We start from the raw sequence: 27675 nt of genomic DNA, 5'->3' as shown, positions 1-27675 counted from the left end.
ATCAAAAGTATAAATCCAGAACGAATCCAGTTAGTTAACTTTACATACCAACCGTTGAATAATAAACCCTAAATATACATCGTTAAAATCCATTGTCATTTGAAAATACTCATATTTTTTTGTAACCATTTACCGGAGTTTGTCATATCAAGAAAAGAACAATAAGTCTACAGCGACGCAGTGCATTTCCAATCTTAAATCAAGCCATATAAAGTCGTGATTCGCGTTGCTGATAACGGTATATATGGCGTTATTGTTTTGAGGAGGTAACGTAAAATAAGAGAAATTACTCAGCATTTTTCTCAGTAATCACGGATGGGCTAGTCATGTGTCTGTGAATATTTTTGTCTTTGAGAATTCAGGGTATTTGGAACAACCATTCGTAATTTTATGTGAAAACCGTATAAATTAAATTAAATACATACAATATACATACAACAACCCCCCATTTTTCCCTCTGGATTATAACATTATGGAAAATAATTTTACATCATTTGATGTTTATTTAAACATGGCTGGCCGTTTGACTTTTTTTAATTTTTTCGTTATTGTAGGAGCGAAAAACAGATTTGGTATAAAATTGTAAATGCTTTAGCAATTTCTAGCTGAGCAACTTTTCAAATCTCGATTTTTTGAAGTTATATTTCTGTCGCGCTGCGGTGGGCGGGCGATGAGGACAACTGCAGCTCGGACTAAAATCCCCACGCACAAAACTCAAAAATCGAGGTTTCGCTATAGACTGTTTCCTCCTCCAAAACGCAACCAAACATGAAAATTTGGAAACAGTAAAAGGAAGAAATAATCTATTCCGCTATGTTTAAATTTTTTCGATATTTGTTGTCATATTTGTATACTGCGCCTTTTTTTGCAGCCAATTCAATTGAGCCGTTTTTGGGATTTTCAAGGCGCTGTAAGTTTCTTCAAAATAATCCAAAAAAGCAAAACATAGCGGCACAGATATTGATGATATTGATATTAAATCTTATATATTTTTTAAGGATCTCATGCGTGCAAATACAGCTTATATTGCACAATTATATTGAATGAACGAATGGTACTGAATGGCAGAATAGTTGTGCCTTTAATTTAAAAAAAAATTAAAGAGGGAAATTGATTTTGACGTTTTTGATGTGAAGGTTCGATTTGAGTGATGGTTGATGTTTAAGTTATGATTACTTTACCTGATTTCCTCGCATGTTTGGAGAAAAGCACTATATATAGGCCTCGGCAGGAACAGCAATTTGTGGATTCATCTTCTTTGTAAAATCGAAACTCATCCACCAATTGCCATTTCGCGGCCTCTGCAATAATGTACTATTAACGTGGACAACCTGGTGCAGTCACCGCGCGTACTGGCCGGTAATAACAAAATGCCCTTTTCGCTTGTCTTTTGTTTTTTTCTGGTGAATATTCTCGACCATTTGAAGACTAATCGCACAACTCAAATTACATTCATTTAATGTTATTCAAAGCTGTATTATTGTTGATAATTACTTCGTACTTAACGGGCCGCCTCTAACACAGCCCTTTCTTATGGTTAAAAATTGAAGACGCATGATTGAAGCTACTTATTTTCCTAATATTCGCTGCTGAAATTTTAATCTGCTTGGGCCTGGTGAGCCCGCGTAGTTCGCAGTAGCACCCGCTGCCGGAATCAATCGTTCGGCTCGCCGAAATTGATATTCGAGAACATTAAGGCCAGTGAAGATATTTTATTGGTTTAGACTCCAATACCGACGGACATTAGTTTATTTTATTGTACATATTTTTTCTCAAACTTGCTATGAAATGATGACATGACTTACGTCAAATTAGGTCCGGAAATACTATATATCAGGTGGCATGAGTGAAGATGATATGTAAAGGAATTTCATACTGCCTTACACACCTAGGACTGTAAAGCAACATTCTTTTGTTTTTTAACGTCAAATTGTGACACAACGTCTTGGTATCCAACCACCAACTAGCTTCAGTTAACTTGGTACGGTGATTTGTTGTGCATATTCGTTGCTAAGCAACGGCGGTGGCGCATCGCGCAGGCGCGCGGACTTACGCGCGTAAGGTTGTACACCGCTGGTAGAGTGGCGAGCCGAGTAGGTCGCCATAAAACAAATTGACTACAATTTTTTGTTTTAATTGCAAGTTTGAGAAAAGCACTATAGATATCTCGGCGAGAAACGGGGTTGCCGGCCGCGTATCTCTATCCGGCTTCGCTACGCTCAGCCGTATATATCTACTTGGCTTGCAACCCTACATTTTAGTAATGTACTATTACTATTATATTGTTTTATTAGAAGAACTTAGTTTTTATTTACTACTGCTTTAGTTAGCCGGCTATAACAGTACTCCGTATGAGGTCGAACCTGCGCTTTATATAACAAAAATCGGTGACCTGGTGTGAAGTACGTTCCTAATAATCAGGAAAAAAATTACAAATCCTGTTAAAATTTAACCGTATTTTTATTGTTATTTGCGCCCATTTCATTTCTATTACTTCCCTTTTACGGTTTCAGCTTGTTTATTTAATACACGGGGCATTCAATGAGAAAACTTAAGTCGCTAAAACTTTTTTTAACACTTTCATATTTCAACCGAACCACAATCAATTTAAGATTGAAATTTGCATGCTTTCTTTTTTGGAGTTATGTCGTTTTGGTAAATATAAATTTTCGCGTTTTCAATATTTTAGTAGAGGAAAGTTTTGAAAAGAAAAGGGAAAGTCTTTAAGGATACAACGAAAAGGTCTATTATCCTTCGTCCGAAGTGCCTTTTCATGGTTATTTTGCAATAAAATTTAATCGAAAATAAACATTTTTTTACACTTCTTATTTCGGAATATGTTTTTTGTAGATAAAGAAATCCTTGGTTTATAAAAATCACAATTGACTTGCCAAAGAACTCTGGTGGCCTAGCGGTAAGAGCGTGCGACTTTCAATCCGGAGGTCGCGGGTTCCAACTCCGGCTCGTACCACTGACTTATTCGGAGCTTAGGCACGAAATATCATTTGATATTTCCCAGTCGCTTTTCGGTAAAGGAAAACATCGTGAGGAAACCGGACCAATCCCTAGTTTACCCTCTGGGCTGAAAGATCAGATGGCAGTTGCTTTCGTAAACACTAGTGTCTACACCTGTTCTTGAATTAGTTGCCAAACGGACCCCAGGCTCCATGAGCCGTGGCAAAAAATGCCGGGACAAATTAAGATAATAATATTGATGTGCCAAAATCCTGCTTATTTTATGATCTTCAGTTCTTCTTTTTCCTCGCGTTGTACCGGCATTTTGCCACGGCTCATGGGAGCCATGGGTCCGCTTAACAACTAATCCCAAGATTTGGCGTAGGCACTAGTTTTTACGAAAGCGACTGCCATCTGACCTTCCAGCCCAGAGGGTAAACTAGGCCTGGTTGGGATTAGTCCGGTTTCCTCACGATGTTTTCCTCACCGAAAAGCGACTGGTAAATATCAAATGATATTTCGTACATAAATTCCGAAAAACTCATTGGTACGAGTACGAGCCGGGTTTGAACCCGCGATCTCCGGATTGCAAGTCGCACGCTCTTACCGCTAGGCCACCAGCGCTTTTTCTTCACTTCAGTTATTGTTCATAATTATAAAATCAGTGCCTAGTATTTGACGGATACCTTTTAAATATTTAATTTTCTATTTTAACTCGGACATAATTTTAGTCTTTGGAGCTTTAATAAATGATTATCCCACCAAAACCTTTCATGTCAAATTGGTGGCCAAGAATCACTATCTTTTTATCACTATGCCCGTCACTTTCGCGCTTACATACTTGTTAGAACGTGACAGGCATAGTGACAAATGATAAAGAGCCGACCATCTTATCCAGTTTTTATACAGTTTTTTTCATTTGTTATGTAGTCAGCCTCTTTCGCACTCATGTAATATACGAGTTGGCTTCCCTTTTACACACTTCAATTTCCTTTAAGCGTAAGTGTCATTCTAGATCTGTGTATTAGTTGAATACATCAGTACCCCTAGTGTAAATTTTATCGACATCATAACGTGACGAACGCGTTTGCGTTAAGTCTCATTTTGTATAGGATTTTGAGTTTCCAAAACGTCCCGCTTGGCGCGCTCTTTCTAAATCCAATACAAAATGAGACTAAACGCAAACGCGTACGTCACGTTTCAAAATCGAATTTATTTACACTAGGGGTACTGTACAAAAGTAAGTTTAACGTAATATGTTGATTTCAATACACGAAACAATATTTCTAGTTCAGAATTTCTCTTACGACGGTTGTATTTTTTTTAGCCGTCACGGCAGCGAAATGGAGGGTAATATAAGGAAAACGCTGGAGGTGAATTTGTGCGGTTATTTTTCCACCTTTTCCCTTTATATCGTGTTTTTATCATCTTGATAAGGCTGGGGTCGTGGGATGGCGGGTTCACACTCTACTAATATAATAATAATAATTCAGCCTATATACGTCCCACTGCTGGGCACAGGCCTCCTCTCTCGCAATTAGTCGAGAATTGCGACCTTTGCCCACGCTGAAATAGAGACTTTGGCCAACGTTCGGACAATAAAACTATTTGAACTTTACTTAAGGTATAATGAATGGGTGTTGGCTTAGGAGAGCTGGTAGCCTAGAGATAAGGCAAGAGGCTTTCACACCAGCACTAATAACGTTAATTAATAATCAGTTATTAAGAATGGGATTAAATTAGCATCTTTTTAATAAGGTACTTTGCATTAATTAGGCCTACTTATGCCCCTTGTAATGTCAAATAAATAACATTTTTTTTGTCTGAATTAAGCATAAATAATGACAAATAAATATCCGCAACAAAGGCTTCGTTAGGAGGGTAACAAATGTAACAACCATAAATTAGCAACAAGCGTCATACTCGTGAACGGGTGCTGTTTGTGGAGACCGGTCTGTTGAAGCTTACACGGGCTATATGGTATGTTATAAGTATGTAACTTTAGTTTGGAGTGGCATTAACGTGAGACACTTCATTCGGTTCTTGTCAATTTATCTAAATTTTTTTTTATCTTTTAAGTTCGAACTATAATTTAGCAACAGGCGTCATACTCGTGAACGGGTGCTGTTTGTGGAGACCGTGTTTAAGCCTACATGGGCTACATGTTATGTTACAAGTATGTAACTTTAATTTTGAGTGGCATTAACGTGAGACACTTCATTCGGTTCTTGTCAATTTGTCTAATTTAATTTTTTGTCTTTTAAGTTCGAACCATAATTTAGCAACAGGCGTCATACTCGTGAACGGGTGCTGTTTGTGGAGACCGGTCTGTTGAAGCTTACACGGGCTATATGGTATGTTATAAGTATGTAACTTTAGTTTGGAGTGGCATTAACGTGAGACACTTCATTCGGTTCTTGTCAATTTATCTAAATTTTTTTTTATCTTTTAAGTTCGAACTATAATTTAGCAACAGGCGTCATACTCGTGAACGGGTGCTGTTTGTGGAGACCGTGTTTAAGCCTACATGGGCTACATGTTATGTTATAAGTATGTAACTTTAATTTTGAGTGGCATTAACGTGAGACACTTCATTCGGTTCTTGTCAATTTGTCTAATTTAATTTTTTGTCTTTTAAGTTCGAACCATAATTTAGCAACAGGCGTCATACTCGTGAACGGGTGCTGTTTGTGGAGACCGGTCTGTTGAAGCTTACACGGGCTACATGTTATGTTATACGTATGTGACTTTACTTTTGAATGACATTAACCATTAAGTCTACTTGCTATCATACTTAAAACAAAAACACATCTCTACTATAAGAATTACGGTTCGAAATCGAATGACTAGAAAGGAAGGAATGGTTGAAGGGTAAAAGTGAGACACTTCACTTGGTTCTTGTCAATTTGTCTAATTGAATTTCTTGTCTTTTAAGTTAGAGACTTGGAGACCCTTCACATCTCTAAGAATAATTCAATGATAGTTGTTTTAAATTATATTTTATCTCTGACACTTAGAGACTTACATCTCTAAGGAATTTTATTATTTGTTGTTTGTATTTTTTATTATAGTTTTTTTAAGCATAAACTATAAACATTATTTGTTGTTAAAACTTACAACAAATTAAAATTGAAATACATGATATCTGCGCTTCCAAGACACAGATATAAATCTCGCTCTCGCTTACGCTCAGTGGAATAGAGAGAACACGAACCTACGGGCAACGAGAATTTGAAATAGAGATGTATTGTCAAAGAAAACTTTGTAGCGACCTAAAGGGTGTAGCAGGATAGCCTAGGAAAAATTGCCCCCAGCGATTTTGGGCCGAAACTGTAATCAAACGATGCCTTTTGGGGAGGTTATACTCTGCACAAAGTTTCATCCCTCTGTTACCCCCTGGGGGTGAAAAAAACCCGATTAACCCCAAAACTGTTTTAATTATTTTTTCCTAAACTATGAAAGTGACGAATTTCAAATTTCGTACAAATATTAATAAGACTAAAAGCTATGTGCTAAAAAAATATTAACCCCCTAACCATTGAAATTCTTGTAAAAAAAACAAAAATAAAAAAAGAATCAACCTGTATATCAAGTTTGGCTCATGGTACCACACCATTTTTTTTTCAAAAATGAACCAGTTTATATTCTACATGGTACAAAAGTTTCATGGACCTACTCCAGAAGGAACATTGCGAAATTAATAATATATGTATTGGCTCTTTGGTGCGTACTATTCATTGAACTCCCACTAAGAGCCTTGCATTATTAATAAACAATGGCTTGCGATCGGACCGCTGGCACTGCTCGTGCCCGATTTGAAAAAGGTGGGGATAAAGAAGAATGAATCAAACTCATTTGTACATGGATCTCAAGTTTGGCTCATGGTACACACACCATTTTTTTTTTCAAAAATGTACCAATTTATATTCTATATTATATAAAAGTTTCATGGACCTACTCCAGAAGGAACATTGCGAAATTAAAATAAACGTACTATTTCGTAGCTACTAATCATTATACTCGTATCATGCTTAATACGCAACGTCTCGGACCCGAAAACAAAATAATTTAAAAAAACCGGCCAAGAGCATGTCGGGCCACGCTCAGTGTAGGGTTCCGTAGTTACTGTTCCGTCACAATAAGCTAAACTGGAGCTTAAAGTATAGTAAATTGTTAACCAAGGGATGAAACGGTACCTTTTACGTGAGTTAAACAAATAGGCAAATTTGCATAATCAGTACCTAATTAAAGTATGTCTTTTTACTATGAAGGGGAAACTTTTTGCGATAACTCAAAAACAGCTAAACTGATCATGTCCGCTATAGTTTTCATAATGTCTTTCTTAAGCTCTACTTCCACGATTTTTTTAATTTTTTTTGGACCTATGGTTCAAAAGTTAGAGGGGGGGGGGGACTAATTTTTTTTTCTTTCGGAGCGATTATCTCCGAATATATTCACTTAATCAAAAAATGTTTGTTAAAGACCCCTATTAGTTTTGAAATACCTTTCCAACGATACCCCACACTGTAGGAATGAAGCAAAAAACAAAAATTCACCCCCATTTTACGTGTAGGGGAGGTACCCTCAAAAAAATTAAATTTTTAGATTTTATTGTACGACTTTGTCGGCTTTATTGGTTTATATATCCATGCTAAATTTCAGCATTCTAGCACTAACGATCACGGAGCAAAGCCTCGGACAGACAGACAGACAGACAGGCAGGCGGACATGGCGAAACTATAAGGGTTCCTAGTTGACTACGGAACCCTAAAAATGTTTTTATAAATACAAATGAGTTTGATTCATACTTCTTTATCCCCACCTTTTTCAAATCGGGCACGAGCAGTGCCAGCGGTCCGATCGCAAGCCATTGTTTATTAATAATGCAAGGCTCTTAGTGGGAGTTCAATGAATAGTACGCACCAAAGAGCCAATACATATTAATTTCGCAATGTTCCTTCTGGAGTAGGTCCATGAAACTTTTGTATCATGTAGAATATAAACTGGTTCATTTTTGAAAAAAAAAATGGTGTGGTACCATGAGCCAAACTTGATATACAGGTTGATTCTTTTTTTATTTTTGTTTTTTTTACAAGAATTTCAATGGTTAGGGGGTTAATATTTTTTTAGCACATAGCTTTTAGTCTTATTAATATTTGTACGAAATTTAAAATTCGTCACTTTCATAGTTTAGGAAAAAATAATTAAAACAGTTTTGGGGTTAAGGGGGTGTTTTTCACCCCCAGGGGGTAACAGAGGGATGAAACTTTGTGCAGAGTATAACCTCCCCAAAAGGCATCGTTTGATTACAGTTTCGGCCCAAAATCGCTGGGGGCAATTTTTCCTAGGCTATCCTGCTACACCCTTTACTGCCATCTTTTAGACCATTGGACTTTTATCCTTATTCTTTCACTGATATTTGTTAAATATCAAAAAGTGGCGCCTCCTTTCCGGGCACAACCTCAAGGTTATGGCGCCATCGCTCGAAACGATGCTGTCATACCTTTGGCCTTTGATCTATAAGATGGTGCCACTTTTTGATATTTAACAAATTCAACACATATGAGGAAAAAAATAACGATCAAAGTCAAATGGTGTTCTAAAAGTTGTAATCATTTGTTTACAGATGGCATTAAATTTATGTAGCTACAAAGTGTTATTTGACAATACACCTCTATTTCAAATCCTCTTTGCTGCGGGGCCTTAAATGTAGACGATGTTACATAGCTCTGTAAAGGCATGTGCTTAATAGAGGACAATATCTGCAAAGGAATCTCTAAAGCACTTCCAGAAATGGCTGTTGCACGTCAGTAATTGATATTGCAGCGTTGGGCAAGCTTGGAGACAATTTCATAAATAACTAAGACTAATTATCTTTTACAGAGAAAATTCTATGAACCAAGCGAAGAAAACTTTACAAATAACAATTATTTAAAATACATCACTTCACACAACAGTCCTAAATGATAATTGGGAGTTTTATTTTACTAAATATGTCGTCCGCAAGAAAATGCGAAAGTCATTACAACAGGCCAGGGCCTACAATATTTAAGGAGTTCCCTGGATTTTTTCCCTTGTCGTCTTCGATCCTAACCTGATGACAATAATGGGATCAATTACTGTTCTTTTAAATCATTAAAATAATGTATCGACATTATTTTATACACTGTACCTGCTACTATTGTTGTGTCTGAGTACTGTGGCCTCAGGCCTGGTATCTACGCGGAGCTCGGCTTTCGGCCTTCGCATTTTAACATTTCAGTTAACGAATCGATCTACTCGTCTGAAAAATTAGGTACTTAATGTCTTGATAAAAAAGCTCCCGCGAATTCTAAATAAATAATAAGTTTCTCTAGGATAGTGTCTGCCAGATAAATTAGTACATCTATACCATTACTTCCCAATTTCTCAATTGCTCAAGAAATATGACATTAAAATATTTTCGTAACTCTCCCACAACGCACTTCGTACCTCTAGCCGATTATAGCAATATTAATTACAATCCTAAGGTCGGTTGTAGACATGATTTGCCGGACACCGGACCGTGTTACGCGACTACGTCCTTTTGTATGTGCCTACCGACAGCTACACCCAAGAAAACAAGACATCGTCGCCGAACCCGGACAATTGTCCGGCCAAAACACCGGACGTATACAACCGTCCTCATGATAGGATTTTGCATTAATGCGACTTTCATAACACAAAAGACATATTTAAAGCTTAGGTAAACGTTGTTATATGTCATTAAGCATCGAATCTGCTAAGGCCAATTTCGTTTCATACATCAAACTTTAGTCTAGCCAGTATCAGGTGAACATTCTTCACTTCACAGGCTCAAACCGAAAAGTTTACCTGATGATATTAGCTCTATAATTCTGCCTAAGTTTTTGTGGCGCTTATTCTGAATCCAAATCACCATCGAAAAATAAACGTTCAAACAGTGTTGCCAGCTTTATCGTTTATATTTAAAGTCTGGCAAACAAATTTGTCAATAACAGTACTCTTAATACTAGCTGGGCTGGACTTGTTTGCCGCATGCACCCGGAAAGGTAGGCCAAAATGGCTACCCACGGAATACCATAGATGGTGGAAGCCGGGGTTCAAGAAGAGCGGGACGGCTTGGACGCACATTCTACCCGAAATGGTGTCAAAATACCAACGACAGGGTCGAGTGGAGAAAACGAGGCCTTTGATCAGCAGTTGGACAATAAGTTAGGCTAATTAAAAAACTAGGATAAGCAAAAGGCAGTGTGATGTGCCTGTACAGACAGTGAACTTACAAACAACTTTTGCCAAACTATAATCAAAACTATAATCTAGACCACTATCGCAAGTTTACACTAGGGGTACAGGCCCTAGTGTAAATTTATTCGATAGCGTGACGTCACGTTCGCGTTTGCGTCGACTCATTTTGTATAGGATTTTGAGTTTCCAAAACGTCCCGCTTGGCGCGCTGTTTCTAAATCCCATACAAAATGAGACTTAACGCAAACGCGTACGTCACGTTACGCTATGGAATAAATTTACACTAGGGGTTCTGTTCGAATACACACTTTTAAAAATAAAAAAAAATTTGAAAATTGCATGACTATTTGGCGTTACAATTTCAACACATTTTTTCTGGGTTCCCATTAACGGACAGAGCATCAAAAATAATCCATAAAAACTGAATTGGATTTTGAATCCAATTGTTGATTCTGGGAATCCAGTACAGCAAAGAGATTTGGAAGGTTACCTCCAGTATGCGATGATGTCGTCCGTTCGCTGCAATTCCCATGGCACGACTACCGCATATTCCATTAAGTTCGAAGCATTCGCATAATGATAATCCCCTCAAAGAGATGCAATATAATATAGTAACGAGAAGCGAAATGCAGGCAGCGATCTATTTCTTGAACTGTTTTAGGAAAACACCGAGATTGCGAAGCCCACTTGATCCTATTTTGACATAAGAAACCCGTTCTACTCGTATTTGAAAATACTACCTGAGCGATTCCTCCAGGGGGGCAGGAGAAGCGGGTAAATTAATATCTTGCTGCATGTATTTCTCCAACTCAAACGCGGTTCAGAGAAAAAACTAGATGTGTTAATTTCTCGAATTGCGGGTAGGTATTGATCTTTCTCGTCTTATCTTGATTCAAACAAAGCGAGGGAGTGAGTGATGAGTGTCATTGATGATTTTTTGCTGCTTCGAAAGTTGTACAGTGCATATACGCGACTATATACTACATATTATACTTTCAGTACGGATAAGAAGCCGTTTATGCCGGTCAACTCTACCTTTAAGGTCCTTTATCATAACTTCGTTTGATTTGAACTGGTTTCACCACCACTGGGAACACCAACCACCCGACCCACCAACCGACCGACTTCAACCACATCAACCACCACTTCCAACCCACTGACTCCAACTTTCAACTTTCCGACTTTCCGAGCGCACTGCTTGGAAGTGCGACGGAATTTAATATGGCGTCACAGTAAAGTGCATCCCGGCTCCAAGCCAATTCGAACTTTGACATCGAAATGATATCTGAATGATGTCAATTAGTTATCTTGCGTTTCGCTCGCGCCAACACATGTACGGACACGTACGAATGACATCATTAAGATGTCATTCTGATATTACTGATATCACAGTTTTACCAATAACATTTACGTTTTATGTACAGTCAAGGTATTAAATATCGACACGGACAAAGTTCCAAAAATATGTATACACGACCTTATTGCCTATATATTAAAGTAGTGTGTACATATTTTTGGCACTTTGTCCGAGTCGATATTTAATACCTTGACTGTACAAATACATTTAAAAATTTAAATAAATTCATACTTAAGAACATGTCACAAACACATGTCTAGGTACAGTCAACCAATTTGAATCCTAGGCCACTATAGAACCTTGTCGCTTTAACTACTAGATACTTGACACGCATCACTCAATAAGCACTGTCGTAGAAGTCATTATGGCATGGTTCTATAGTGGCCTAGGAATCAAATTGGTTGACTGTACATATATTTCAGCTATATTGTCCTTTAGCGATAAAGTATATTTGATAGTACCTAACCCGACGTAGGCGCCAGCCTTTAAGTACCTTTACCCGTGAAACGTCACATTTTAGAAAAAAAAAATGGTATTTTGTATTGGAGTTGAAACTACTAAAGACGTTGTCTCCTGAAATGGAATTTCATAGAAAAAGTACCGTTATTTTGCTATGATCGCAATCTTTTTACCAAAAACTGCTTAAATCATAACCCATTTTTTACGCCGTAACCGGCTAAACACCTGTCATCCGCTCGCAGCATCTAATTGCAAATTAACTTTTTAAATTCCAAGACTCCCTCCCGAATCTCCTTCTAATGAAAAATGTTTTTGTTTGACTTCACAATTTTATTTGCTTACCGTACTGCCAACGACCCAAACGATATTCAACCTTGATTACAAAGCTATAGGGTTTGGATTACGTCGATGGTCAGTTGAAAACATTTTTTTTTTAGGTATTTTGTGAATATTTGTGATGCGTCCAACTTTGAGGACCCTTACGAAGTTTATATGAATTTTGAGTGTTTTTGTGAAACAGGGCCACCTTTCGCGAATGAAATGAATATAAAAGACTTGCTTAATGTATACTAATGTTGTGGAATTGACTTTTTGGTGACGTGGGGTGGTTTCTAAAATGAAGTGGCAGATACTCACTCACAATTTGGGTATTCTGTACCCCTAGTGTAAATTTGATCGACATCATAACGTGACGAACGCGTTTGCGTTAAGTCTCATTTTGTATAGGATTTTGAGTTTCCAAAACGTCCCGCTTGGCGCGCTCTTTCTAAATCCAATACAAAATGAGACTAAACGCAAACGCGTACGTCACGTTTCGAAATCGAATTTATTTACACTAGGGGTACCGAATATCTAACAAGCTAAACGCACTCATAAATCACTTGCTTACTTTCATTCTTCAAAATTTAGAATTTTACATGGTAATTGCGTTCGTAAAAAACCGGCCAAGTGCGAGTCGAACTCGCACAGGAAGGGTTCCGTACCATCATCTATAAAAACGGTCACCCATCCAAGTACTGACCCCGCCCGACGTTGCTTAACTTCGGTGATTGGATGAGAACCTCGAGATTGGAAAGAAATATTTATTTTATTCTGTTTTTAGCATTTATTGTTATAGCGGCAACAGCAATACATAATCTGTAGAAATTTCAACTGGCTAACTATCACGGGTCATGAGATACAGCCTGGTGACAGACGGAAGGACGGACGGACGGAGGGACGGACGGACAGAAGGACTGACGGACAGACGGACGGACAGAAGGACGGACGTACGGACGGACAGAAGGACGGATGGACGGACAGCGGAGTCTCAGTAATAGGGACCCTTTGGTTACGGAGCCCTAAAAATCATAGCACAAATTGCAAAAGTGCATCTGCACTGTTTGTGTCAATACTGCAAAAAGCTATACAAAATAATGTATTTTCTCAAAAGCATAATAATTACTATACAAGTGCGAAAAATAGGAAATTCGAAACGAGTGGCTATAAATTAAAACACGACCGAAGGGAGTGTTTTAAATCGACACGAGTTACGAATGATCTATTCGCACATGTGTCGTACTACGTTTTACAGTACACATGGTGCTACTTTCCCGAACGCGTGAAGGAAACTTTAAAGAGCCATATGTACTGTAAGGCGTTGTACGATACACGTGCCAATAGGTAATTCGCAACTCGTATCGATTTAAAACACTCCCTTCGGTCGTGTTTTAATTTATCACCACTCGTTGCGGATTTACTATTTTCTGCACTTGTATCGTAAATAACTATAGTACATATTACCCTCGACACAATTACGTAATGTGCTAATTATCGCACTAGTGCAATAATGTAGCACCATATGTACTGTAAAGTGTAAACAATATTGAAATTGAACCATCAAGGTAATTTCTCAAGCATAAGTTAAGCCTCTATTCTCAACTATCCCCAAAGTATTTCCCGGCAAAAATACTTATTATCTTCCAAGTACATAAGCCTTTTTGGTCAGAGTAGGCGCAAATATAATGGAACCAGCGGTATAATTCTCTGCTAATAGTTTAAAAGGACGTAAGCGCCCGAGAAACTAAAGTTCAGTAGACAACTACGCTGTTCAAAAATGGACCTTATAGTGTGCAGATAAGGTCCATCGGTCAGTTAAGAGTGTTGTGAGTATAGTCGTCAGATATATCGGAGCGGCCGACGTGCTCACAAATATCTGAACACGCCTCTATTGTCAAGGCGCTAGAGTGCGTGTTCAGATATTTTGAGCACCTCGGCCGCTCCGATATATCTGACGGCGGCTGTGCGAACGTCCACACTGCTCTGACTGTTCATAAGCCTTATTGCCAAGACTTAAGGTCCAAAAATGGTTAGTGAAAGTACAAGAAGTTTTCTATTCAACTGTAGGCGAACTTGAAGGACTTTAGACATCTCCATTGTTTAAAAATGGAATGAAATCTTAAGACTGATTCTATTATGAGGTGGTAAGTTTTCTGAACTTTGTAATGGTACAGAGCCCCTAGTGTAAATTTATTCGATTTCGTGACGTGACGTATGCGTTTGCGTTAAGAGGCTGTCAATACCTAAAGCGCGCACACTGTCTATTTGTATCTGAGTAAATGAGATAGCACTGTCGCATGTTACTGGGCCTGGGCAAGGGAATAATAAGAAAAATATTTAAATAAAAAAAAGTGGATTATTAGTGTAATATTTTACTCGTTAGCGGTTTAGATATAAATGTTTTGAAATTGTGATTTTAATTGCAGACCCATGAGTCAAAACAATAAAGACATAGAACCGTTTAATTGTGATTTTAAGACCAATCTTTGCAATTATTTTTTATCGAGCCGATTTCGTTCAATCATGTATCGAGTACAACCACGGTCTTTGAAATATAATTAATATTAACATATATTTTTCTTACTTGACTAAAACAATAGTCTTTCTTAAAAAACTGTTTAAGTAACATCAATTTCAAGGACATTGGGTGTTGACAGCCCCTTAAGTATCATTTAGTATGGGATTTAGAAACAGCGCGCCAAGCGGGACGTTTTGTAAACTCAAAATCCCATACAAAATAAGACTTAACGCAAACTCGTACGTCACGTCACGAAAACGAATAAATTTACACTAGGGGTTCTGATTTCAACTAGAGCGCAGACGTAGTCGCGTGAAGCTAGTTAGATATATTGAAAGTCAAGTGAATGAATGACTGAATGAATTGAGTGAATGTCGTAAAATGAATTGCCTTTGAGAGATCAGTTGCTACGCAGCGCAATACGCCGCGGATGGCACAAGGTTCTTAACATTCGCCTCGGGTCTTATATAAGTCTTAAGAATTACACGAATCCGTCGCAAAAAGGCGCTCCCATACAATTGAAGTTACGCTCTCACAAGTTTGTATTTAATATGCCCTGTATGTTATTTTGTTAAGTATGGGTCATATCTTGCAAGCTAAATTTGACCCACTTCCCTATTTACGATTGAGCTGAAATTATGCATACAAATGTAAATCGGATGACAATGCAATGACGTAGTGGTGAATAATAGTACATTACGATACAAGTGCCAAAAATAGGTAATTTGAAACGAGTGGCGATAAATTAAAACACGACCGAAGGGAGTGTTTTAAATCGACACGAGTTGCGAATTACCTATTCGCACATATATCGTACAACGTTTTACAGTACATATGGCCCTTTAAATGTTCGACATAGCAACGTAATATGCTAATTTTCGCACTAGTGCGGTAAAGTAGCACCATATGTACTGTAAAGTGTATTTTTAGTTTACTTAATTGACCCAGGTGATTTGAGCTGGGTGAACAGAGTCTACTACAGGATATTATGATGACATGTAGCTGATCTGATGATGGAGACAGGAGGTGGCCATGGGAACTCTGTGATAAAACAATTCAAAGTAATTGTATTTGGGGTTTTTAGAATTCTCTCGATGAGTATTATAGTTGCCTGTGGAAGGAAAACTACAGTTAGCGATAAAAAAAATTGCTAGTAAATTAGACTTTAAAATTTTGCCCCCTATTCATATTTGTCATTTTCCATAGTTAATAAAATAAAAACGGCAAATAAATCACGTAACCATAAATATTAATTTTATTATTTTTTTGTATAAGTATGTTGTTATAGCGGAAACAGAACTACATCATCTGTGAAAATTTAAACTGTATGTCACGGTTCACGCGTAGACAGACAAACAGACGGACGGACAGCGGAGTCTTAGTAACAGGGTCCCGTTTTACCCTTTGGGTACGGAACCACAAAAAGCGCACTTTTAATATGTCTGAGTTAGAGTTGTTTTGACAGACGGACGGATGGACGGACAGAGTAGTACCGTTAAGGTTCCTTTTGTATCTTTTGGTACGGATCCTTTACACTGAAGTACCTGTACTAACCAATGCAATAATGTCAGAGTTACAAAGACTCACAAAGGCGCTTACGGCCTTCTATAAAACGCTATGCGAATCAAACGAAATGTGATATAAAAGCAGCGCAATGAATCTCGATGTTAATTTATTTTTAAACCACATGTTTTTAAAAAATGGCAAAAACCCTTTGGTCTGTCATTAACAAAAACTTTTGAAATGTGAAAATCTTGTTGAGGTTTTAATATTTATTTTATATAGCAGTATTTTTGCTTTGTAACGAGTGGTGTTGAAAAGATGTAATAATCAACTTAAATGATGCGTTTCATTGCTGCGCCTTTTTGTCTCGATGTATAAGAGAATTTGAAATAGAGCTGTATTGTCAAAGAAATCTTTGTAACCACAGTAAATTTACTGCCATCGTTCGACACATGATTTAAACTTTTAGGACGCCATTTGACTTTGATTCTTAATCTTTTAGTGATATGTGTTAAATTTGTTAAATATCAAAAAGTGGCGCCATCTTACCGGGCACAACCTTAAGGTTATGGCGCCATCGCTCGAAACGACGTCACTTTTTGATATTTAACAAATTTAAAACATATCAGTAAAAGATTAAGAATCAAAGTCAAATGGCGTCCTAAAAGTTTAAATCATGTGTCCAACGATGGCAGTAAATTTACTGTGGTTACAAAGTTTTTTTTGACAATCCACCCCTTTTTCAACCTCTCTTTCCAGCTATCCAAAGGGGGAATGCAGCCCGTTCTAAGGGAAACTTCCCGTATATAAATGATATCTAAATGAGAACTTATCTAAACCAGACCTTAACGTTATCGTATTTCATTCTTCGAATCGGGAAGTAAGTTTCGGCAGTTCTGCAGCCGGCTTTCTGACACTGAGATATTGCGTAATTCATCGCAACCATAATGCATTTTGCACTACATAAAATAGTTTTAATTACAGGACATAACACACTAAACAAACACCTACACAATATGGGTAAAACAGACAGCCCCATGTGCAGAGCGTGCATGGAAGAAGAAGAAACAACAAAACACATTCTCCTAGACTGTAAACAGGTAGAAGTATACATGAGCAGACACCTAGGGACAGTAGGGACTTCGTGCACACTAAAGGAGGCAGTTAGCAACCTGAAAGCTTTGCTAGGCTTCGTAGAGGAGCTGGGGTGGTTAGAGTCACAGAGTAGCGCAAAATAGGCACAAAGATTGTCGGTTTACGGAAAATGCCCAGAAGCACTAACTAATGCATTTTGTTATTTTTTTAGATATATTTTTTCTGCCCAAATAAAGATTTTCTTTCATTACAAGATAAACACAGACTAATCACAAAATAGCCAAGTTACCGAAACCCTCGTAACGAGGCCCCCGTGGCCAACAAAGCTACATCTTAATTTCACTAACACGTATGCCTTCGTTAAAGTGTGACTGTTATTTGAATGCCGCAGTTCTGAGACAAGATATTTTTAAAAGAGCAAAAAAAAAACATGGTCCAAGTGGTTGCTTATCCGTTTCCGCCATGACTCATATCAGGGATCGGAAACCGGTATTTTTTGAATGGGAACGAAAACGGTACTTTTTCGTTCTTTGTTAATTGTTTCATTTCTAATTGGGCAATCTCATAATACGAAGTAGTTATCTAAAAACACAACCGAGTCCTGTATTTGGAGTATAAAATAAACCGAAATATATGTTTATTTCAAAGTTTTTTCCAAAAAACCGGTTCCGATCCCTGACTCATATTCTTCATCTCCTTTATTCTGTGATGTTTCATCCAAACACAGTGGGTAGTGCCCTGCTTATGAAGCCTTATGAAGCCGATGGTCCCAAGTCCTGGTAAAGGCATTTCGTGTGATAAGCACGGATATTTGTTCCTGAGTCATGGGTGTTTTCTATGTATTTAAGTATTTATATATTATATTTATTGTTGTCTGAATACCCAGAACACAAGACTTCTTGAGCTTACTGTGGGGTTTGGTCAATTTGTGTAAGAATGTCCAATATTTATTTATTTTGTTAAGTATATATTTTATTTATTTAAATATGTTCTAGGTGCTTTCAAAATCTTCTACTTTATTAAAACGCACAGTGCGCGACCATTTAGGCTCTATGGTATGAGGATGAACACTCTGCCGACGGCGAGCGGTGCGGTGATAGAAAGTGGCCGTTGGCATCATGTCAAACAATTCCTCAGAGCACAGCCCATTGTACAAGCGGTAGAACACACACAAGAAGGAAAAGTCTCTCCTTAGACTTAAAGGTTCAATGCCGCTTGTGTGTTTAGGATCGTCGACGATTCGTACAGTGCGCCTTTGGACTGAGTCGAAGGGTCCAAGCTGGCATCCAGGTGAATTGTTAAATATTGCATGCCTTCGCTGGTAGAACATAAGACAAGTTTTTTAAATGTTATCACCTTATGTAGTTAAACTATGTTCTTGCAATAAAATTATTGATTGATTGAAATAACGTAGACATTCCCACGTCTAAAAAAGTGAAGTGAAAAACTGTTATATAATGAGTGTGTAGGCCAATTTTAGCCCTTTTAATATTCTTCATTTCTAAAATTTCCTTGAAATAGCATAGAAACTAGTTATGATACCAGCAAAAGCAATTACTAGCCACTGTCCCGTCGGGAAAACTCTGTGATTGTATCCAACACCTGTTTTCGTGGTAATGTGTGTTCATTTTGTTCACAGACTAACACAGACACCGAATCATAATAATGGAGTATATAGAACACGAGATCGCCACACATAGATGCAATTGTACTTGAATGGATCATGTCATTCAAGGGTCGGAACCGGTTTATAAAATACCGGTTTGTTTCGGTTTTCCTCCGAACTTTTATAAGACCGCGAACTTTTTAAGTACTTTATAGTAACCTACAAAAACCGGTTTATTCGACGAGCGACGAAACGGTCGGCCGCCCTGTTGGTCTGCTAAGTAAATATACACCTACATACGAATTAACCGGTTTTTATTTTTCTAAACCGGTTAATTTGACAAGAACTGTTCTCATAAAAACCGGTTTAGATATAACGGTTTTTGGTGCGAAACCGAATTAAAAGGTTTTGCGCTAAGTACATGATAATGGTTTGGAAAAACCGGTTTCGAGCCTTGGTGTCATTCATGACGACGCGCGCCTTGAGTCGTAATGTCATGTAATTAAAGGTTATATTTGACAAATTTGCGCGTCATCGTGGATGACACGAACTATAGATTGCTACGGTTTGAGCTGCACTATTGAACCGAATTCTTGTTCGGGAGCGTATGTTTGTAGTGGCCTCTATTATCTTATGTGCTCCTAGTCTTCTAAAATAATTCTTCAGACACAGCCCATTGTATAATTTTGAATGTATTACGTCATATCCTGCTTCTATCTGTGAGTACTTCCTTCTAATTGCTATTTAAAGAGTTTTTCTACCCCTCTACTGTTATTAGATATTTATACATTCATAGACTTGAAGAAAAGTCTTTATTGTCTATTCCTCATAACAGCAATTTTGCTTTAAAATCGCTAAAACGATACTGCAATTAATGGCTAGCAAACTAACATAAACAAAATTAATACAGTTTTCAAACTAAGTGTATTGCTACTAACTTATAACAACTATTTTTTATAGTGAATGTCAATTAAAAACAAAGTTCAGGCAATGTTTTTCATTTTGACGTACCCGCGCTTTTGAAGTTTTTTTAAATTAGTTTTGCATTTTTTTATACCTAAGTCAGTAGTCGTAGGAAAATCATTGTATGCAACGTTGTATAAGTAGGTCAAAAAAATCTCGTGGCGTATTCCTTTACAATGTTCTCCTACGCCTGCGGCTGCGGCTCACATTGTAACCCACGCTACTCGCCTTTTACTTTATATTACTTTATACAACGGTTGCATAATCTCTTGTATGCCGTCAGTAGAAAAAGGCAGCAAATTTAAAAAAAAAAAGTCGAAAAGCGTTATCTTTATATAGAAAAATTGACTTTGGTGCCTTTGTGGGAGTACTTAAGTATATAAATAAATCAAAATAGTTCACGTGTAGGTTACGGAAACAACAGTGCGCGCAGAGCGCGATGACGGGCGGGGGGAGTGCGCTCGCGCACCCCGCCCCGCACCCCTCCAGCTCGTCAGAGTGCGAGCCGAGCGAGCATAGGTTCACCGGCCGGCACTGCCATACGGAAAACCGTTGCCGGCACGTTTTGTTAAACAACAATATTTCTATGTTTGAGATATAACAATATAAATTTTGTGCAACTTACGTGTAGGTTGTGAAAACGTCGGGGCGCGCATAGCGCGGCGACGGGCGGGGGGAGTGCGCTCGCGCACCCCGCCCCGCACCCCTCCTGCTCATCTGAGTGCGAGCCCAGTGAGTATAGGTTCACGGTGGTGTCTGTAACAAAAGAAAATTGTATATGTAGTTTATAACAGCCATAATTAATGGTCAATAACCAGTTACATTTTGAAACCGTTTTATCATGTAAGATGTTTTGGGTGTGTTTTGGTTTGGGATCTTACGACGAAAATATAAGTGATTTTCGGAATTACTTTCCATTCGAAAGTGCTTAGGAATAAAACAAATCTTCTTCTTCCTCGCAGCATTTTTCCACGGCTCATGGGAGCCTGGGGTCCGCTTGACAACTAATCCCAAGATTTGGCGTAGGCACTAATTTCTACGAAAGCGACTGCCATCTGACCTTCCAACCCGGTGGGTAAACTAGGCCTTGTTGGGATTATTCCGGTTTCCTCACGATGTTTTCCTTCACAGAAAAGCGACTGGTAAATATCAAATGATATTTCGTATAAAAGTTCCGGAAAACTCATTGGTACGAGCTGGGGTTTGAACCCGCAACCTGCGGATTGCAAGTCGCACGCTCTGACCGCTAGGCCACCAGCGCTTCATTAGGAATAAGACGAATAGCTACACTTATTTTCATTTTGATTTAATTCTGAATACCGTCATTTGTCCGTATAGTCTTGGAAAGATTGTATGTTAAGGCCCCGTAAGTTCGTGTTTTTGTCCCATTGAGTGTAAGCGAGAAAGAGATGGATGTGCGTGCTCGGGACCGTGGGTAGGTATCATGTTTTTGAATTTTAATTTGTTGTGAGTTTTAACAAGAAAAAGTAACCGATGAGTCCCTGAAAAATAACATAGCTCATTTTTAGAAGCAATTTTCATATTTTAAGCTTTTGAGCATAAATTGTTACAAGTTTAAGGGTTCCGTAGTCAAATGGCAAAAAACGGAACCCTTATAGATTCGTCATGTCCGTTTATGTCACAGCCACTTTTTTCCTAAACTATAAGAAAAACTTGGTAAGTAGATGTATTCTATGAACCGCATTAAGATTTTTACACAAAAATAGAAAAAAAACAATATTTTTTGGGGGTTCCCCATACTTCTAAGTATGGGGAACTGAAACCCAAAAAAAATTATTCATCAAACCCATACGTGTGGGATATCTATGGATAGGTCTTCAAAAATGATATTGAGGTTTCTAATTTAATTTTTTCTAAACTGAATAGTTTGCGCAAGAGACACTTCCAAAGTGGTAAAACATGTCCCACCCCCCCTGTAAGTTCTAAAATAAGAGAATGATAAAACTAAAACAATATATGATGACCATTACCATGTAAACTTCCACCGAAAATAGGTTTGAACGAGATCTAGTAAGTAGTTTTTTTTCATACGTCATAAACGGTACGGAACCCTTCATGGGCGAGTCCGACTCGCACTTGGCCGCTTTTTTAGTGTGTTATTGACTCAATGAAAAGCAGGGCTTATAATTCAAAATTTACAATTCCAAACAGATTTTTTTTTATAGGACAATATTACACAAATTGACCAAAAGTCCTACAGTAAGCTTAGACAACGATATATATAATATATAAATATTTATAAATACTTAAATACATAGAAAACACCCATGACTCAGGAACAAATATCCATGCTCATCACACGAATAAATGCCCTTACCAGGATTTGAACCCGGGACCATCAGCTTCGTAGGCAGGGTCACCACCCACGAGGCCAGACCGGTCGTCAAATTATAAGCGAAACATATAAACCTAGAATATATTATGCTGAAGCGATCGACATCAAAATCAAAGTGATTTGTCAAGATTAGTGAAAACCTCCCGAAATGGAATTTCATAGAAAAAGTAAAGTTTTTTCGTTAATTTCGCAAAGTACTATTGGCTGATTTGAACATCACATTAAATCCGCAATCGTGGCACAATATTAATTCACCGAAGTATCTTTAGAGGCCTTAAGGCTGTACGAGTATCTAAACCCCACAGCAAAACACTTATATTTGTCCCTAAAATTCAATTCAATCTCAAATATCACACGCGACTCTACACTATAAGCTTCTAGCAATAAGCGCCATAATGCCAGTGCAAGAAAATAGGGTAACTCCAATAGTGATATAACCTTTATCCGATAATCCCGTATACAGGGTAAATAACCGCAAAGGTACCGAGGGACCGGTAACAGTTCACACCTTCGTTTTATTGACGGATAAACATCTTTTTGAAAGGGTGAAATGATTTTAAAGTGAATTTTGTGTGAGCGATTATATGTACTAGTGTAAAAGGCCCGAGTGGACGCTCGAGTTGGGCGTGCAGCGTGCATGTTAAACAAATGCAAACGTATAGGAGCGGCCTTAGTGCACGCTGCTCACATCACTCGTGAGCCTGAACGCTGCACGCCCCGCTGAACGCTCCGCTTCAAGCGTCCACTCAGGGGCCCATTTGAACGTTATTATACTAATATTATTAGTCCATTAATTGTCAGGGGCCCATTTCTCGAACGGTATTAGTTTAATATTACTAGTGCGTTGCCATGGTAACCCGTGACTTGGCAGTTCGTGGACTAATATTATTAGTCTAAAACCTTTCGAGAAATGGGCCCAAAGTCGTATGGGTTACCATATGGTAACATACTAATAAGTACCTGGGCGACCGAGCTTTGCTCGGTTATAACTATTTATTGTAATATGGTGGTGTATAGGTGATAATCTACGTAAACTTAAAAAGTAAAATGTGAACTGACAATTATTATTATTTACAATCGATTTTAACCTTACAGCACTTGTCACAGAGTAACGCCATCTATTGTCAATTTCTCTTATTACATAGGTCATTTGTTACTAAATTAAACTTGTCTAAAACAATAAAAATTAAAAAATTATATATAAACTTGAACATTAAAAAAAAAACAAAAGTTAGTCACCGGACGAGATTCGAACCCGTAACACTCGTTTAGCAGTCCGCGTCTTAACCCGCTGGACCAGACCGACAGTGGCCGGCAAAACGAAATTAGCGACCATATTCTGCGTCGAAAGAAAAACGCATGAAAACTCGAAAACACGCGTTTTCCCAAACATAAGACTAATCTAGATCGATTGTTTACCCCCAAAAACGCCCATATACCAAATTTCAGCGAAATCGTTAGAGCCGTTTCTGAGATCCCGGAAATATATATATATATATACAAGAATTGCTCGTTTAAAGGTATAAGATATTAGACTAATACCCTACGAGAAATGGGCCTCTGACCTTACACTTAGTGTGTTAATTTGAGGCGCCGTAGGTACAAAGAGCGGAGTTTTTGAAAAATCGTATCGCGTTTTTAGGTAATCCGGTTGACAAACATTCTATTAACATTATTGAGGATTTTCGCTAAAGATTTCAGTGATTCGAATGCTTTAACTTAACTTTCGCTCGAAAGTATAAAATTATGAACATAGGTCTAAAACGCTCTTTACAAATTTGTAATCATTTATGCACTAAAAATATAGCAAATTAAATTTTCGACGAAACTCCGCGATTACTTTTACTTTATTAAAACTTAAACAAGTTAAAATTAAAAAATATAATATCTCATTCACTCTTACGCTCAATGGGAGTGAGAGAAGAACACGAAACTACGGGGCCTTAAATTATACCTTATAATTGACCGAGCGTTAGCAAAAGTATCCTATTCAGCATGGCCAAAAATGCTCGCACATGACTTGATGTTCTCTGCGGTCGCCTATCTTAACCGATTCTGTTGTACAGTCAAGTAATAAATATTGATACGGACAAAGTGCTAAAAACATGTATAGACTACCTTAATGTATGGGCAATAATTCTGGCACTCTTTTCGTATCGATATTTTCAGACGTGGCCGTATATTATGAGCAGATTCGGTAATCGGCAAAATATGAATATGTCATAGTTAGCGCTGAGTAAGTTATTGCGAAAGTTGTACAATTTGAGTTCTAGCTTAGTTTAATATTATTTGGTTTAATATTGTGCTTGACTCATATTAGAATTAGTTTTGTTAATAAATTAATATCGATATGTGATCATAGCTTGATAGTTTGTGCTTATTAACTCATTCGCGCTTTGTCGTTTTGCCTCTACGAAGTATTTTCGCTTCATACCGGGGAATCCATGTTATCGGCTACGGCCGTGCGAAATCGTCTTTTCATACAAACGTAATTCTCGTTTTCCTTTGTTTGAACAGCGAGCGAGAAACAGCGCGCCAAGCGGGACGTTTTGGAAACTCAAAATCCCATACAAACTCAAAACCGGACCATCTGACGAAGTATTTGAACGCCATTAAGATCTTTTTTGTTGGATAATCCATTATATTCGAGCTACTAGGTATAAGTATAATATATTATAATTGGCTATTTGACTGTTTTTTGTAAATAATGCCAAACGATCTTGATTTTCCTGAGGATCAAATGTCTATATAGGACTCATGGCATTTAAGCAACACAAAGATCAGTAATGAGAATTAAAGTCTGACGCTCGCACTCGACGATTGAAACGCCTCTAACAAAATGATAATGTGATGTGACGTCACATCATATAAGTCTGTCCTAAATGTATGGAAGATCAAGGAAATTGCCATTTTGACCCTGAAATAATACGTTTATGTGTATACTTGTCGTACAATTTATTTTTCAATAAAATGTAAGCAAACGAATGGTACCATTTTCTTTTCTACTTTTGATAAAAAAAAAAATTTTTTGTTTGACATTTCGGAGCTTTGTATTTTTTTATAATCTCAATATAAATTTTTAATTTCCATTTTTTTATAATGGATGGCTCATTTTCTATCCATTTAACTAAATTTTGTTATAATATTCAACATGTGTCAAGTACCCAATTGTTATTTTATTCTTATATTATATATATATATTTTTTTTATGGTAGAGGAGGCAAACGAGCAGACGGATCACCTGATGGTAAGCGATTACCGCCGCCCATGGACACCTGCAACACCAGAGGGGTTGTAAGTGCGTTGCCGGCCTTTGAGATGGGAGTAAGTACGCTCTTTTCTTGAAGGTTTGAAGGATAGGGTTTGGGTAGGTAGGAAGGTTGATATTGTAATGCCTTGTACATTAATTTGACGATCATTGCGAGATACTAGGTATAAGTAGCCATATTGACATCTTTTTCCGTAATTATTTTATTTGACATTGTATAATTATTTCCCAATATTTATTTGACATTGTGATGAATTTATTTTGCTATTCATATTTAATGATTTTTTCTGTCTTGACATATATCTCTGCTTTGCCTAAAGGTTGACTGGTAGAGAATGCCTCATGGCATTTAGTCCGCCTTTTGTACTATAAGGTTTTCTTTTGTGCAATAAAGATTAAATAAATAAATATAATAAATAGTTGACGATCATAATATAAATTCATATAGATTAGCTTAAAATAATATTATGAAAGAAATAAATCTAAATCTAAATTATACAAAATGAGACTTAACGCAAACGCGTCACGTCTCGCTATATCGAATAAATTTACACTAGGTTACAGGTCGTAACTAGGCCCATTTGCGGGCCTTTTGCCTCGATCCCGGATTATCTACGTTTTATACAAACTCTCTCACTTGTGGTACAAATTCGCACTTATATGACCCTTGGGTGCGTGGGATCGTAATGGCCCTAGGGTCATACAGTTAACATAATAACGGGAAGGGTACAAAGGTAAGGTTTATTTGTCGATAAGGGAAATATAAAACGCTGTACCGATATACGTTTGACGACCAGTTTGGCCTAGTGGGTAGTGACCCTGCCTACGAAGCCGATGGTCCCGGGTTCAAATCCTGGTAAGGGCATTTATTCGTGTGATGAGCATGGATATTTGTTCCTGAGTCATGGGTGTTTTCTATGTATTTAAGTATTTATAAATATTTATATATTATATATATCGTTGTCTAAGTACCCTCAACACAAGCCTTATTGAGCTTACTGTGGGACTTAGTCAATTTGTGTACTAATGTCCTATAATATTTATATTATATTATATTATTATATTATAAATAAAAGGAGAAAGATAAGGGCATAATACAGTTTTTTTATACAGGTTGTTTTTAGTCACCTGCAATAATTTACTAAGTGAATATACAGGGTGACCTTAGCCATTGGAGAAACCCTGAAATCCCACGTAGGGTTACTTCTTAGGAATGCTCTGACGTTAATATATTTTTAATTAGAACAAAACATAAAAAAAATTAAATTTTCGAAGAAAAGGTATTTGCAATAATCGACAACAAAAAGAAACACGCTGTGTTAATCTTTGGCAGTGTTTTTGACAATTTGTTCGAAATATTTGATAATTATGACATTTTTCAAGTCAGAAGCTTATTAGTGTCATAGATAAAAAAGATAATCAAAAAGGTCGAAGAAGGTCCCATACTATTCTTTAAGGATATTACCTTAGGAGCTACTAACATACACAGGCTGCTCCAAAGTAAAAAATGGTAATTTGTTATTTTTTTCGAAACGGCTACACCGGTTGTTATCATACTTTGTACACTGGTTCTAAATACCCTAATGCATAAATATGTAGATTTCGGCTTTGTCCAATGGCTAGGGACACACTGTATAGGTCATACCGAGTAACTTTTACTACGAACCCCGAAATTTCGAAAAAAAAAAAAATGGTGTTTCTTACATTTTGGCTGTTGACCTTGACATTTTCTTTGGGAGAGTAAACACCCTATATAACCGCAAACTTAAACTAGACTTAGGTTTTAGTGCTATACAACAATTCTATATTTTTTTATTTAGTCTACTACCAGAGCATAATAAATTATTGAAAGTTTTTTGACCATTAAGGGGCTGTCAACACCCAATGTCCTTGAAATTGATGTTACTTAAACAGTTTTTTAAGAAAGACTATTTGTTTTAGTCAAGTAAGAAAAATACGAGTATATGTTCATATTAATTATATTTCAAAGACCGTGGTTGTACTCGACACATGATTGAACGAAATCGGCTCG

At 37.4% G+C, this 27675-nt stretch overlaps 1 protein-coding gene across 6 annotated transcripts in view; it reads right to left on the bottom strand.

Annotated features, from left to right (window-relative positions):
- The window catches only part of LOC133526503 (adenylate cyclase type 5-like), a 472750-nt gene that overhangs the window by 162258 nt on the left and 282817 nt on the right, over window positions 1–27675 (bottom strand). For all 6 annotated transcript variants that reach the window (XM_061863171.1, XM_061863191.1, XM_061863199.1 and 3 more), the window contains exon 5: window positions 20645–20775. In XM_061863171.1, the coding sequence (XP_061719155.1) occupies window positions 20645–20775 (131 nt within the window). The remainder of the gene's footprint in view (window positions 1–20644; window positions 20776–27675) is intronic.

Source organism: Cydia pomonella, chromosome 1 (assembly GCF_033807575.1).
Source record: "Cydia pomonella isolate Wapato2018A chromosome 1, ilCydPomo1, whole genome shotgun sequence".
Lineage (NCBI taxonomy): Eukaryota > Metazoa > Arthropoda > Insecta > Lepidoptera > Tortricidae > Cydia > Cydia pomonella.
This window is presented reverse-complemented; position numbering and strand designations above follow the sequence as displayed.